The sequence below is a fragment of the Salvia miltiorrhiza genome, chromosome 3 (assembly GCF_028751815.1).
Source record: "Salvia miltiorrhiza cultivar Shanhuang (shh) chromosome 3, IMPLAD_Smil_shh, whole genome shotgun sequence".
NCBI classification, from domain to species: domain Eukaryota; kingdom Viridiplantae; phylum Streptophyta; class Magnoliopsida; order Lamiales; family Lamiaceae; genus Salvia; species Salvia miltiorrhiza.
This window is the reverse complement of record NC_080389.1, coordinates 46,087,264-46,102,267: the sequence shown is the minus strand read 5'-3', so window position 1 is coordinate 46,102,267 and position 15,004 is coordinate 46,087,264. Positions and strand designations below refer to the sequence as shown.

General features: G+C 37.7%; 2 protein-coding genes and 1 non-coding gene across 5 annotated transcripts; 1 reads left to right on the top strand and 2 right to left on the bottom strand.

Annotated features, from left to right (window-relative positions):
• Positions 1-3,954: 3,954 nt before the first annotated feature.
• On the bottom strand, positions 3,955-7,263 carry LOC131016100 (TOM1-like protein 1). Of its 2 annotated transcripts, none has more exons than XM_057944680.1 (4): positions 6,991-7,263; positions 6,027-6,572; positions 5,577-5,822; positions 3,955-4,481 (listed from the first exon to the last, which is right to left on the bottom strand). In XM_057944680.1, the coding sequence occupies exons 2-4, from the start codon at positions 6,543-6,545 to the stop codon at positions 4,062-4,064; spliced, it is 1,185 nt and encodes a 394-aa protein (XP_057800663.1). In that variant the 5' UTR covers positions 6,546-6,572; positions 6,991-7,263; the 3' UTR covers positions 3,955-4,061. The 2 variants fall into 2 exon arrangements, with proteins under 2 accessions (XP_057800663.1, XP_057800664.1); XM_057944681.1 differs by having other exon boundaries at positions 6,027-6,562; positions 6,991-7,259.
• A 1,655-nt stretch (positions 7,264-8,918) lies between these two features.
• LOC131016125 (uncharacterized) lies at positions 8,919-12,043 on the top strand. 2 transcript variants are annotated; one of them, XM_057944742.1, is made up of 8 exons: positions 8,919-9,179; positions 9,359-9,594; positions 9,690-9,748; positions 10,209-10,268; positions 10,359-10,428; positions 11,089-11,158; positions 11,399-11,425; positions 11,659-12,043. In XM_057944742.1, exons 1-8 carry the CDS (start codon positions 9,167-9,169, stop codon positions 11,706-11,708), a joined length of 585 nt encoding a protein of 194 aa, XP_057800725.1. In that variant the 5' UTR covers positions 8,919-9,166; the 3' UTR covers positions 11,709-12,043. The 2 variants fall into 2 exon arrangements, with proteins under 2 accessions (XP_057800725.1, XP_057800726.1); XM_057944743.1 differs by having other exon boundaries at positions 8,988-9,179; positions 9,364-9,594.
• Positions 12,044-12,438: 395 nt separating this feature from the next.
• Positions 12,439-12,525, bottom strand: TRNAY-GUA (transfer RNA tyrosine (anticodon GUA)). Its single transcript is given in 2 exon segments — positions 12,439-12,474; positions 12,489-12,525. It is a non-coding gene; the product is annotated as a tRNA-Tyr (tRNA).
• Positions 12,526-15,004: the final 2,479 nt, after the last annotated feature.

Here is a 15,004-nt window from a genome sequence, read left to right as displayed (position 1 = left end):
GAATTTCCACGACATTCTCTTCACCAATAAGGCTAATGTTTTCTAGCCCAACTTGTGTAGAGTGTGGTGGAAATTGAGAGCCGAACGGTTGAAATGTTGATGGTTGCTCGTTCAACATATGTTGTGGTGGTGCATGAGAAGAATATTGAGAAGACGGTGGAACCCCAAGTTGAGGTAAGAAATATGGAGGCGTAATATTTGAACCAATAGAAAAATTGGGAGAAAATTGTTGCATGTATGGATGTGGATAATATTGTGGATTTGGACTATGAGAAGAAAAAAAAATTTGGGAGCTTGAATTTTGGGAACTAGAATTTTCAGCCATTGAAATTTTTTTAAGTTTGGAAGATTGTGTAAAATTATGTAACATATTTATAGACAAAAAATTCTTATTATTTTTAAATAAAAATACAACAGCTAGCTTTCAAATCACTATTTATTAAACAAAAGAAATGGTCATTTACTAGTTAACGGCTATATAGAAAATCAAATTGTGAAATGGTCATTCACTAGTTAACGGGTATATAGAAAATCAAATTGTGAAATGAAAGAAGAAATGCTTCAATATTTGTTAAATTTGAAATAATACTCCCTCCGTCTAGGGATGACAATCTACCCGCGGGTAGTGGATATCCGCGAAAACCCGAACCCATTAGGGTGGGTTTGAATACCATTTGATATTCACGGATAGTTTCGTGGGTACAATTCACTATCCATTTAGTTCGTGGGTATGGATTTGGATACTTACTATCCATACCCGCGAAACCCGTTTACCCGCGAAAAATACCCGCCAATTACCCGTCAATTACCCGTCAAATATCCACAAAAAATTCTATAAAATATGGGCTTTAAATACATATTTTGAGATTATGGGATAGTATTTTATATTTTAAAATAGGCCCAAACAATAAGGCCCAAAGTCTAATACTGAGCTAAATGAAAGAATGGAAGCTTTTGGACTTGTCTTGAAGATGAAGAAGAAGAGTTCAATGAAGAGGGTTCTATTTCTACTGTCGAGCAATTATAGACATTGTTCTTTGTTGGATTTTATATTTTAGTTGATGAATTTGAACATTGTTCTTTGTGAATTTGAATTTAAACATTGTTCTTTGTGGATTTGAACTATGCTATTTGTGTTGATTTTTTTTTCTATTAAATTTGTTGTAAATTTATATTTAAATTCTATTTCGTGGGTATCCAGCGGATAGCGGGTATCCGTCGGATAGTGGGTGACGGATAACCGTCGGGTATCCGCGGGTAGCGGGTTTGAATACCATTTGATATCCATGGATAGTTTCGTGGGTAGCAACCACTATCCATTTAGTTCGTGGGTATGGGTATGGATAGTCACTATCCGTACCCGATTGCCATCCCTACCTCCGTCCCCAAAATAAGTTCCTCTTTGGGGACGGCACGAGTTTTAAGGAAAAGTGGTAAAGTGTATTGATAGTGAAGAAAAATATATTATAATTAGTATTGAGAGTGGTGAAAAGGTGAAAAAGTGTTATAATTAGTATTGAGAGTGGTGAAAAGTGAAAAGTGAAAAGTGAGAATAAATAAAGTATTATTAGTGGTGGGGTAGTTGTTCAAAAAATGAAAAGAAAGAAAGAAGAACTTATTTAGGGAACGTCCCAAAAAGAAAAAAGATGAACTTATTTCAGTGACGGAGGGAGTATAAATGTTCATGCAGAACACTCTCTTCAAAATGTAACTGAACAAAAATAAAACAATTGACACTGGTGGGACCATAGCCACGCGCATATGAGGTGCACAGACCAATAACATGTCGCGTGCCTTTAATTGCTCAATACTCATGCCATGTTTGATAGGCCTTTTAAGCCCATATTAGGAGGCAAGCTAACGAAATTTCGCTGTTTGATAAACTTCATTCATAACAAAGAAGGCCCGCTGCTGTGCCAACGCCCGCTCCACAAATCACTGTTCCTCCACGAAATTGGAACCAGCGCCCACCCTCAGTTCCATTTCAATGGTTTCTACAGTAACATCTCCTATTTTCGATGGTTTCTATTTTGCCCTCCAAATTCATTTAAAAAATATTCTAATTTCCCTCACATATCATTTGCGTTCTATAATCTCTTCGGAGGGTGAGTTTGTCGTCTTCGACACGAGGAGTTTCGCCCGTCGTCGTCAACACCCAGGTAAACTCGAAGAGCCTTTTGTTCAGTTTGAGATGGGAATTGGGTTTGGCTCGTGGAAATTGAGATGCTTCCATAGTCAATTTTCCGCCTAGGGTTCAATTCGCATATCATTTTCGTAGACAAATTTTAATGGGTTCTATGCTTTCATATGTTTTAGTTAATGGAGAGTTTGTTGAGGTGCATTGGTGGCCACCGGTGGCGCCGTGGATCAAAGTAAATACTGATGGCTCAGCGACGGGAGCTCCGGGAACTATTGCTGCAGGTGGGGTGTTTAGAGATAACTGGAATGTAGTGCGTGGTTGTTTTCACTTCAAAGGTGGCTCGGGTTTTGCCTTTGAAGCGGAACTCCTGGCTGTTATCTCGGCGATTCAAATTGCTCACAATCGTGGTTGGCACAAGCTTTGGATTGAAGCCGATTCCACCTACGTGATATCAATTCTTAATACCCGTTCTTTGAATGTGCCTTGGCGTTTTAAGGCGGCGTGGAATAGGATTTTAAAGATGTTAGATGCTTTCTCGCTGCAGGTTTCTCACATCTTTAGAGAAGGAAACAAGGCGGCAGATATTATGGCTAACCAACAACGTTCAGAAGGGTGGTGGCCGCACGAGATTGAGGAGATTAGGGCTGCGGTTCGCCTTGACATGGCTTCGCATAGCCATCTGCGTAAGAAACGGTAGTTGGGACTGATGGGTGGTTGTTTTTTCGTTGTTATTCTAAATCTCGGAGTTGTATCTCCTTTAGCTATTCCCTACTTTCGTCTTGTGTCTAGACGAGTACTCTTTTTCCTATTCACGGTTTTTACCACTGGGTTTTCCGTGAAAAGGTTTTAATGAGACTCGGCCCTTAGTCTGCTCTTTCTGTGCTTTCAAGGGTTTTTTTTAGGTTTTTTCTTTTCTTTTTTATATAAAATTGTCATTTAATAAAAAAAATGTTTTAGTTAATGGGGGGTTTTTGCACGATTGGCTGAAAAATCCTTTTTTGGGTGAATTTGGTGATGGCTTTCGGCAGGGAATCGTCGCACACATAGAGCGAGAGAGAACGTGAACCCAATTCCATATAGGCAGGTTATTGAGTTGAAAAAACTCAATAGGTAAGTTCTTACTCCAATGAGCTTTGATAGGAGCCCCTGTGCAGGCTCGTCTCTTCCGTTCGGCGCCAAACCCTTCAAATTTTCACTGAGTAGTGAATGGAGGGAAGAGAGTTCTCCCGCCTCTTATAACCCCGCCAATACGAAGGGTAGTTAGGTATTTTACTAATGTCTTTTAAGGGCAAAATAGGGCACTCCAATTATAATGTTGGGTTTAATGGGGGCTACCAATCAACCAGAGATGTTATATTAGGAATTTCCTTTGCATATCAAACAAATAATCCATATATGTATCAATGCCTCCATCCCTGATATTAATCAAGCTTTTAGCAACATTGCCAATACCTAACAAAGGTAGCCAAACACGCACTCAATACTATCACACGCACACTTTTCAAGAAATTGGCTTCTCTCTGCAGGCGTTAGCTTTGTACCTAATGCCTAGTCAGCATTTATGCAATGGTGTGGAGTTCAGGCTTCCAGCTTTTTATAAAGAAAATAGTTACCATTGGGACCACCATTACAAATAACCTCTTCACATATCATAAGGATGAATGATAGGCAATTTATATCCAATGTAGTTCCACTACGAATATCATGCACAACTAGCGTGGATATCAATAAACACCGAAATTTCCAAATAAAATAGATGGAAAAAAGAGAGAGAGAGAGAGAAGGAAGAAAAAAAAAAAGAGATAGAAAAGGAAAAAAAAGAAGAGAGTGCACAATGGCATATCGTTCAAGGTGACTCCAGTATATCAGATGTCAAAAGTATCAACAAGCTCAATATCAATAATGTTTCAAGTGAATCTACTTAGAAGGAGATGAGATCGTCTTTGGGTAGTTGCTGTTTCTTAGCATCTTGCCCTCCGGCTTCCGACGTGCCACCTCCGGACTTCTTACCGAAGATCATCTCATCGAGATCATCCATCATTTCGTTGTTATTCCCACCGTTGCTGCCCGACCGAGGCTTTCTGACCAGGGATTCTTCTTTCCCAGCAGCAGGTGAATCGTCGGGCTCAACAGCGACCGGGATCATGGCAGGCTCTGGCCCCTTTGGAGACCCCGAGGGCGTCTTCATCTCTTCGTATTTGGACAGAACTTTTTGGATCTCGTCATTTACATTCAATGCTTCAAAAAGAACTGCCTCGTTATCCCCGCCTGTTTCGATGATTCTCTGAACAGTGTAACGCGACTGGCGGCATTGGTGTAAAAGGGTAGTGGTTAATTCATCCTGCAGAAATTTCAGACAATTGAAAATAGAAACGTAAGCATTCATCAAACATTAGAAGAAAATTCATGAATAAGAAAGATAAACCATTACAGATGATAGAAAGAAAATGACTCAGGAAATGGAGCAAATCATCCTCTAGAGAACGAAGAACGCATGTATCAGCTCATGCACCTCATTCATCCCTGTGAATCTGTGATCGACCCCTTTCTTCTTTCATCAAGTAAGAGGGTGTTCAGCTAAGCTTATTTTAAAGAGCTTATAAGCTCTTGGAACTTATCTTTCAAGAGCTTATAAGATGTAGTTTCTTAAAATCTTATAAGTTGTCACGGTGTTTGGATAATTTAACTTATAAGCTAAAAAGAGAATTTTTAGTTAAAGAGAGAATATCGAAAAAATATGAAATTAGAATGATATATAATTAAAAAAAAAAATCTATAGTAATTGTGTTATTTTTGTAAAATGAGTGTTGCTTATAAAAAAATGAGAAAATAAGTTGGGGTAGAGGAACTTATTTTTTGGAGAGCTTATAAGCTCTTAGAGCTTAATTTTACAGGTATAAGCTGTTTTAAAGAGCTTATAAGCTCAGCCAAACACCCTCTAAGTCGAATCAAAATAATCCAAAATTATGGTCTAATAACAATTTCAGTCTAAGGTGAAGCAGCTATGACAAGTATACTACTGATAAAAAGCTTGCAGTTACCCTTGAATAGAGCTAATCATTGAACGAAATTGTAAGGAGAGAACTCCCTAATGCCATCACTAATGAAGTTTCTGAAAATCAAAATGATGTGTTTTAATCCCCAAAACATTTCCTTTATGATGCAATGTGAGCGCAGAACATGAGGAAGACTGATCCCCAAATTCTGTACTGAAATCTGAAAATTGCTGGAGAATCTAAGCATGTGATTGTCACACCAACAAATATTAAGATGTTAAATTTTGTTGTACAAAGGCCAAAAAATACATCATATAATGATTACTGGAAAGAAATGAAGCTAACACAGGCAAACATGCTCCTAGACACACCATCAAGAGTGAGGCAGAAGCACAACAGAAATAACAATATGTTATGCAAATATAAAACAAGTATGCTACCTCAAGAGCATCCTGCTGCGGGGAAGAGGATAAAACAGTGCTTAGAAGCTCGATACTGTTTCTTGCCACATCAAATGCTTCTTTTATCTGTTCTGCAGAAAAGCTCTGTACAGGGATATCATAATGGAGTTGCTGTCCAAGTGTCGCATTAGGCTGTGAAGCTTCGACAGATCTTGCAGGAGTAAATATTGGAGCTAGACTCTCTTCATCGCGGGCAGGGAACCGAACTCCTCTTGATTTTAAACTCTAAACGAGAGTAGGAACACACAGAACATAACAAATGAGGAAATTGGTTGATGGTTTCTGAAGACAAGGAACAATCCAAAGAAAATAATACTAGCAAAATAAAATACTGATTTGATCCCATACTCAGTTCTGAATGACGAGGAGCAATGAAAAACAGCCAAGGAACAAAAACGACGGTGGACCTATTCGAAACAGCAGTTGTACCTTATATGTTTCTTCATAAACCGGCAAGTAACGAAGTTCATTACTGGACTCTCCCCACGATTCAATCAATATCAGAGCCTTATTCCGATTGTTGACCACAGTCTGTGGATCATCAATCAGCTTCACCATCTCATCCAGCACCCTCTCGGCTGCAATCTCCGAGAACGCCTTCTCACAATTCTTTGCAACAGTTTCTAGCAACACAAGGGCTAGATACTGAATCCTAGGGCTTTTCAGCACAATCCTTTTCTTTATTCCCCTGATCAACTCAACACTGCTGACCCTCTCATGATTGATCATATCACAAAGTTCAAGATTCGTGGCCCAATCAGGCTCGTCAAGAGTTTCGGCAGTGGCTTCCTCAACAAGCTTATCAGCCTGATTCGGACCTTGGAAGAATTCCTTCATCTTGAAACTAACAGAGCTCACGCCCGCAGTAATCTTTTGCCCCACCTCAGATCCCCCGATCTTTAAGCGCTCACCAAAAGCGCTGACTTTCTCCATCAAATTGTCACTCATCTTTTCACAGGAATGATCTAGAAAATCCTGAAACAGTTTAGATATTCATATTCTTAAACTCTTGCAATTTGGATCTAAAATGAAGTCCAATTTGCCAAATCTCCTCAGCGAAATGCTTCAAAATGACAGATAAACCAACCCTAATTCATTATAACATAATATGACCCAAAACCCTAGTCAAACAAACTATTTGATCGAATAATTCAGTTAAAATTCAAAATCGAAGACCCTCCAGCCACAGAGCATATAACAAAACCCAAATCCTATACTACTCAAGGCTCGAATTCCAAAATTCACAAAAAAAAAATAACACAGGCACCCCAAATTCTACATGACAAAAAAAAGATATGCCAAAAAGGCACAAACAACCACTTAATATAAATTTCAACAGATCATGAATCAAAGAATAAATTGCAGATCGAGAAAAATGGATTAAACAGGATACCTTAGAATTGAAGGCAAAAAAAATTTTGGAGAAGAAAGAAGACTTGCTTAAAGTGAGGTTTTTGCGTGTTATGTGTGACGACTCTTCAGTTTTAACATAAGACTTTTTTGGAGGCTTTTTTCCACAGCGGAATCTTCCAAGAGCTGCAGGCCTCCCTCCAACTTATATATACAATTTTAAATTAATTTGTAGATAAATATTTGTTGTATCTCTCCCAAGTTCCTAAGTCAACTACAAGAAAATGAAAGAAAATAATTGCTGTATGTCTGTATCAAATAGTTCAATGCTTAAGGTAATATAAATCTCAAAATAATCCGACTGTTAAACTATTGATAACAAAATATACTTTGCACGTGTAATCCGTAATATATTTCCAATGAAGAGACCGACCACTCCATTAAATTAGTTCATTATTACATATGTTGGATAATATTGTTTTTTTTTTAATATTTATTTTCAATTGAGAGATTGAGATTCATATCTTAGTCCCTTATTTTTATTACAAAGACTCAAAATACCGAGTTCACCCATGGGAAAGAAAAAGAGAAAATAGGGGCACAACCCCTATTCTAACCAAAATCATATAGGAAAAGAAAAATTTATCCATATAGATAAAATTGTGGAAATAGTATCCATTGTGACCGAAATATCCTTATATCGTGTAACAATGTGAAATACTCCATGATTGCACAATTTTTTCAATTTGCACAATTTTTGCAAAATCGTGTAATCGTCGTGAAAAGTGTGTAATAATATTTTTATACTATTGCACACTTTTTTCGCAATTATACACATTTTACATTGTTATCCATTATTTTTACAAAAATATATAACGGTCGTGAAATTTTGGATACAATGTTCGACAACAGCGACACTAAAGAATCAAGAGAAAGATGATGAGGAATTGAGAGAGAAGAAAGAGGACATGAGGCAACAGCAAGACAATAGAGATTGACATGGCAGTGGAATCGAAATCGAGACGACAACGGTGGCGTTGGAAAATCAAGGCAATGAGGCAGTGGCACAACATATGGGATGAGGTGAGACAACGGGGTGGTAGTGGCTAACGCATAAAGAGAAAGGGGTGAAAGAGAGAGATAGAGATAAGACGAGAGAGAGGCAGGCAAAGCTTACAGGTGGCAGTGACAACATGAAATGAAGGGAGATGGGCGGTAGAGCTGTTAAAATTGTTATATGAAATGAGTGCGTTGCCTAAGTGACAGAGTGGTTAATGCATAGGTCAATAATTTTGGGTTTGAATCTATAGCAGTGCGATCTTAATTTTTTTTATTTAATAATATTAATCTATTACAAAAAATTAAAATTATTTTTATCATAATAATAATTGCTTTGAAATAAATAAAATAAAATAAATATTGTAAAAAAAAGAAGAATAGAAAAAAAAAGAAATAGAAAAAAATGAAAAAGAAACGAGCAAAAAATGAAAACAAAAACGGAAAAAAAAAGGAAAACTTTTGAAAGACGAAACAGGATACATGTAAGGTATAACTTTGAATTGCCTTAATTTAAAAGTTGTAAATTAAATTGCCTTAATTTTATTTTAGCATTCAAATGTTGTAATTTGTAAATTTTATTTACAAGAGTTGTAAGGTATAACTTTGAATTATAAGTTCAATTTAGAAAATAATGTATATGAACTTTATATTTTCTTGTGTCATTTATTTTATTAAAACAAATTTAATTAAATTTTACACAACAATACATAAAATAATAAAAATTACATTAAAAAAAAAACGGATGGTTCTAACGGTTCGAACCGGAACCGGCGGTTCGGAACCGGAACCGAAACCGCCAGTTCACGGTTCAGAACCGAAACCGTGAGGGTTATTTTTCGATTCGGTTCCTGTTCCAATTTTTGGAACCGGGAACCGAACCGTGGCCACCCCTATTCAATAGCCTATTGTTTCAAAGAAAATGAGGGGTCTAAGTAAAGGATCGTTTGACTCTATTCCAAAACTTTAGCAAATTTTAGTAAGGGAAACCGCTCAAAATTGCGCAAAGCCAAACAGCGTCCTATTCCCAGCCTGAAATCTGTGAATTTCCATTTCCCCATTACTTCTCTGTCCTCTCTCATAGGCTAAAATCTTCTTCTCCGCACCGAGACGCCGTCGTATCTTTCCCCCTCTAGCTCAGGAGTCTGGACACACTCTTCATCATGACAGTAACAGGTCTCTCCCTTTATCTCTCTCTCAATATATTGTAAATAGTAGAATACTGTATAGTGTATACTAGTAGTAATTTCCAATTATGTTTGTAGTTTCCTTTTTGTAATAACTGTTTTCCTATGTTGTGTCTGTGATTTATATATTGTAGAAATTTGTTTTACGAAATGGTGATTTGAATGCAGTGCAGAGTGCTGCGATGGGGTTTGATATGATAGGGATGACTTGGCTTAGCGTATTCTTAATTGGGGCGGGCTGTTTTGCTCTAGGATGCCTAATCGGTGCCCGGCGTTCCTACCACGCCGCTTTGCGTTTGTCAAAATGTGCTGAGGTTAACGATGAAGGGAGGAAGAAGGTTAATCGGGGTAAACCACAGCTCGAGGTTGAAAAACTAGCTGAAATTATCGACGATTTTAAGATGGTATAGTTGTAGTTTCTGTTGTGTGTGTGTGTGTGTGTTGGGAGAATTATGACGCTTAATATTATGGTGTTGTGTGGTTTGATGATTGAGTGTAGGTATTGGTTGTGAGGAATGACCTGAAAATGGGGAAGGGGAAGATTGCTGCCCAATGCAGGTGAGAGTTTCCATGATGATTGATGAAAACGCCATGCATTTTTTCATTCTCTGCTATTGATTGCGTGAATGGTTTTTTGTGAATGTGTTGTTGTTTGTAGCCATTGATCATTATCTGGTCTTTGACTAATAATGTCTTTGAAATATGTTCTAATTTTTTTGAATCTTTTTATATAAAATAGAAACACAGGCACTACCTCTATAGAACAGATTGCTTAAGTTGGATGGGGAAAATAGAATTAGAGAATGTTTATTGTGTTGGTACTCATCTAATGTAGAAGTTGTTAGTAGGAGTTGAGTTTCGGGATGAAAATGACGGTATATATGTCTAGATATTCATTTGAGTCCTGAATATGTGTCCTGATCTATCTTTGTCTTAACAAAATTTGACATGCGGTTGCCTTCTAGTGACATTCCTATATTTCATTCTGACCCAAATTAAAATAACTTTCCGGTTGTAGCCATGCAACTTTGGGGCTGTACAAGAAAATCCTGAACCGAGCACCAAAATCTTTAAGCAGGTACATGTAGGCCTATTGGAAATGATTCTCAAGTTCCAATATGATTAGTTGTACATATATATTTACAGCTTTGAATTCACCTTTATACAGATGGGAAATGTGTGGGCAGGTTAAGGTGGTGGTGAAAATTGAAAGTGAAGATGATATGCTTGTTCTACAGGTCACACTGGCATCTCAAATTGTTGTATTGCCTTATCATGGAATGCATATGTTTTAGCTTCTATAGCATCAACCCTGAATATAAATTAAGCTGCACTGCTTTGTTAGCAGGCTAGCAGCAAGAATGATGCAGGCAACTATACATGAAATACTATTATTATTGTTATGAAGAACACAGCAGTAGATTATTCCTTATAATTAAATAGCAACATAATAATAATGTACAGATGGTCATTTACACGTTGTAGAAAGGAATAAGAATGACAGAAAAATGTTCAAACCTACATTTGAGGAATCAATATATCCTCTAAAATATAAGCTTCCTGTAGTTGAAGAATCCACCTCTTATGTATAGCATGGGATATTTCATCCTATCTGCTACTGCACTTGCTCTTTGAAATTAGAAACATTGTAATTGATCGTAGAATCATCTGTTGGATCATGGATGTCATCTCAACTAGAAAGAGATGTAAATCAAGATAGATAAAATTATTTCAATTACATTTTGGAGATCATCACCAGCTATTAAGTGTTTGAATCCCCATGGAGCAACTTTGGTCAAATTAGCATCATTTTGATTTTAGACTACATGGATATCTGAAGTTAATTTACTTTGATCTTTTCTGGCTTTATGTCTAACCATTTTTTACTACTCATGCAGGAAAGGGCAAAATCACTAAACTTACCAACACACGTTACAATTGATGCTGGAAGAACACAGATTGCTCCAAGTGAGTGACATACTATTTGTTTTCTGATGCAGTACTTGTGTGGTTGTGCCAGAAATGTTGAACTAATGCCTGTATTGTTTTTTATGTTCAATTTGTTGTGAGAAATAAAAAGTTTATTCCACGCCTTAAAGTCATAGAGAGAAAATGTTTTATATCCGTCCTTTTTTGTTACAAGAACTATCTCCCTTGTCTAGATTATCTTCATTGGCTAACAACATTCAACTCATTCCTATTTTTCAGATTCAAGAACAGTGATGGCAGTCCTGGGTTAGTTTTTCGCGTCTCTTCTTTCTAATACATAATATTAGACGTCTAGACACAATTAAATTCTGATTCAGAAGCAATGTAATGAAAGCTTGCACCGTATCATACCTTTCTGGAGATTGCATCTTCTGCCTGACAAAAAAACAAAGCAAATTTACGCACTAGCAACAAGTAATATAATCCCCCTTCACAATAGTCTGTCTGCCGTACATTTGTTCTCTTTCATTTGTGTGCAGGACCAGCTGACCTAGTTGATGATGTGACTGGTGGACTGAAACTTTTATAGTTGCATAATCAGAAGGTTGAGATTCCTTGGCTACGCCTACATTATTACTCAGCTTCAAACAGGAAAATGCGGAAAAACTTCTTGATGGTGATGATGATGACAAATTTAACATGCAAACGGCGATTTTATCAGACATTTTTATTGTTGCTTCAAAATTTTCAGGCAAATGAACTGTAGATTGTGACCTTACATGCAGCTTGTTACCTTATTGTTTTTGAAGGCTTTGGACGCTTTGCATTAATAGAGTGTGAAGCAGTATGTAGTTTTCAGAATGAACTTTATAATCAGTACTGCTGATCTTTCTTCAATGTTACGTGAAATGGAACATTACTTTTTGGCGTTGGGCTTTTGTTGTTATTTCAATAGTCTTGAGCAATTTTTCGAGATTACTTTGCAAATACAAATGAACCTCAATTATGTACATGGATTTCCAATTATGTATATTATACTATTATAAAAGAAATTTTCAATTTAAATTAATATCAATGGTAAATTTATAAGTTAAGGAGAAATAAATGTCAAGCAAAATTAAAAATCAATAAAGTAAAATTATATCAGTAGTTCATTAGGCCCTCAATTAACCATCAATCTTTAAATTTTAAATTTCTCCATTTTTTTTTTCATTTCGTAGACGAAGCACTTTTTTCCCGTTGTCATATAGTAATATATTTTGAATAAAATATGTAATATGGATAAAAAAAATTATATCTGCCGGATTCGAACCAGATATTCCGACCTGCCGGATTCGAACCAGCGACCTAAGGATCATCTGCAAACAAACTACAGTCCTCCGCTCTACCAACTGAGCTAAGGTCGGGTGATGTCCATCTTTTATATCACGTTTTACTTGGTTGCTATTACTAAATTAATAATCACATACAAATATGTAGGATGTAAAAAATCATCATTTAGCATATAATAAGAAAAGGGGAAAAGACACATTTAGCCAAACTCACATAGTTAGAGACTTATATAGCCACAAGTTTAAAGTAGGACTTTAGTAACCAAAAGCCAATCAAATGACCAAACAGCCCTTCGTCTACAATCATGCTTAATTAATACATGCAAACAGTAATACCAGACCCAACATGCTTCCGTAACACTTCAAAATAATTCTAAACATAAATCAACAGTATACCTTTCGCCGAATGGTCACCTTCAGGAGTCAGTTCACGTCGCGTTTTACGGACCTTCTGCCTCCCCGGCCTTCGTCCAACCACGCACTCGCAAGAGATGGTTGCAACCTTCCTCCTTCACTGTGTTTCGACGTCCAATACTTTTGTTGATAAATGTAAAGAAAATATTTTTACTAAACCGAAAGTTGGGCAAAAACAAAGCGTTTAACGAGGAATTATAAAATATTTAATTTATTTCATAATAATCTCCCTAAGGGAGGAGACTAACTTGTTTAGCTACTCATTGGTAGCTAATACTTGTATACATAAAATAAAAGAAACTAAAAACTTAAAACTAAAAACCTTTGAAAACTAAAATTTAAAATACAAGGATAATTTTTCTAGAGAGAGAATGTGTTTGTGAAAATGTGTTGTGATTTTCGGATGCCTTCTTCTCTCCAGAGCTTGAGTTTATATAGAGGTTTGATCCCCTCTATAATTGCTTGGTAGTTGGCCTTGAATTCTTTCTTTGTGGCCAGCTATCTTGAATGTGACGTCCACCATCTTTTGTCGGCCATGATTGACGACACTAGTTAGTGCCTTCACATGGAGTTGAACCTTCCTTTATCCTTTTGTGATAATGGTTGGTGAGGTCCAGCTTCTTTATCTTCCACCCAACTTTGTCTTCTGCTTTTGGTGAGTGGAGTTCCTGTAGAATTACCCACTTTTGCTAGTGGATAGTTGATCCGTCATGTCTTCCACCCACTTTTGTCGTTTCTTTGTGGGTGCCTTCCTTGCTGTGAATCACATGATTCACTTTGCTTTGTCGGCCACCTTACTTTTTTGGTGCCCGAGGGTTTCTTCCCTTTGGAGTCTGATGCTCATCATGTTCATCAGACCGGAACCTCCTTCTGTCAGGCTTTGGGAAGAATCCTTTGTCGAATTCTGGCTCCTTCTGCGTTGAACATTGATCGCAGATTTTCTCAATCCAATGGCCCAGATGAGCCATGTTGCAAAATTTGCGACGAGTCTCTTTGCTCCCCGCTATCTTGTTTTCCCATAACATTTGCCGTTTTTTCTCGAAAGATTTTTCGGCAAAAGGGGTCGTAATTCCTGTCATTGTGTTAACCAGGAATGTTCCCAGATCTGAACTTTGGTAGAACTTGAATCTGGACTTCATTTTATCCATCTCTGTGAGACAGACCTATAGACCCCATGCTCGTCTCGTGGAAATTTGGTCCTCCTTGAATGTTGAGACGATTGCGGCCTGGAAATCGGGAACTTTGATCCGGTTCAGGGCTCCCGTGTCAGGTCTCCGAAGCTTGATGAAGTGGAAGGCTTCATGGATTCCTTTTCCAACTGGTTCTGGGGCCGCACTGAAACAGTACAATTCCAGAACATCTCCCCGTTTGAGGGACTCGTTGTTCTCCCATGCATCAAACACCATTTTTTGGATCCATTTGGGTAGACCCTTGATCTCGGTGAAGGCTGGAGCGGTGGTATAAACTGAGGCTAACGCCCCAAACTCATACCATTCTTTAACATCGTTTGGATTGGCTCCTGGAGTCGTCCAAACCCGTGGATATTTTCCTCCAACATCAACCCGACAATTTCCCGGATTAATGCCCTTTCTTGTGAGAAGTTTCTCCCACCTGTCCTGATACATCTGCCAAGAAGGAGAAATTTCAATAAAATTAGTATCAACCTTAACTTGGCCTGTCATTGGCCTAAGATTGATCTCTTCCTCTTTTACCCCAGAGGTGGAGGGTTGACATGTTGATTCAGGGTGTGACCCCTTAACAACATCTTCTCCTTGAGGGTCCGGCTGTGAAGCCATTGCCTTAGGACTTGTGCTAGGGGTACTTGAATCCCCTGCTACAGGTAATCCGCCCTGTACGGAAAGCATTGCTTTAATCCGATTATCTCGGATAACGCGCAAGAGCGGCTTGTTGAGTACTTCTTGAAGATTGAACATCTTCATGAAGCATGCATCAATTTGGTTAGATACTTGAGCTTCATCAGCCGCTTGTATCTTCCCTGCTTATTTGGTGTGTAAAACACACTTCTGTCATTCCTGTTGTAGCAACTCTAAACTTTCAAAGAGCTGCGCCTGTTTTGCTTCGATGGCCTCCACCTCAGGGTGCTCCATCCCTTGTTAGGAAATTTGCAAGAACATTTTGA

What these genes read in the sequence shown, in the direction of transcription:
- LOC131016125 (XM_057944742.1), top strand. An exon ending in GCACCAAAATCTTTAAGCAG is followed by an intron (nt 10,269 to 10,358) that starts GTACATGTAGGC and finishes ACCTTTATACAG; the next exon opens with ATGGGAAATGTGTGGGCAGG. An exon ending in AACAGTGATGGCAGTCCTGG is followed by an intron (nt 11,426 to 11,658) that starts GTTAGTTTTTCG and finishes ATTTGTGTGCAG; the next exon opens with GACCAGCTGACCTAGTTGAT.
- LOC131016100 (XM_057944680.1), bottom strand. Translation starts at nt 6,545, where the DNA reads ATGAGTGACAATTTGATGGAGAAAGTCAGCGCTTTTGGTGAGCGCTTA. An exon ending in TTTATGAAGAAACATATAAG is followed by an intron (nt 5,823 to 6,026) that starts GTACAACTGCTG and finishes ACTCTCGTTTAG; the next exon opens with AGTTTAAAATCAAGAGGAGT. An exon ending in CGCAGCAGGATGCTCTTGAG is followed by an intron (nt 4,482 to 5,576) that starts GTAGCATACTTG and finishes AAATTTCTGCAG; the next exon opens with GATGAATTAACCACTACCCT.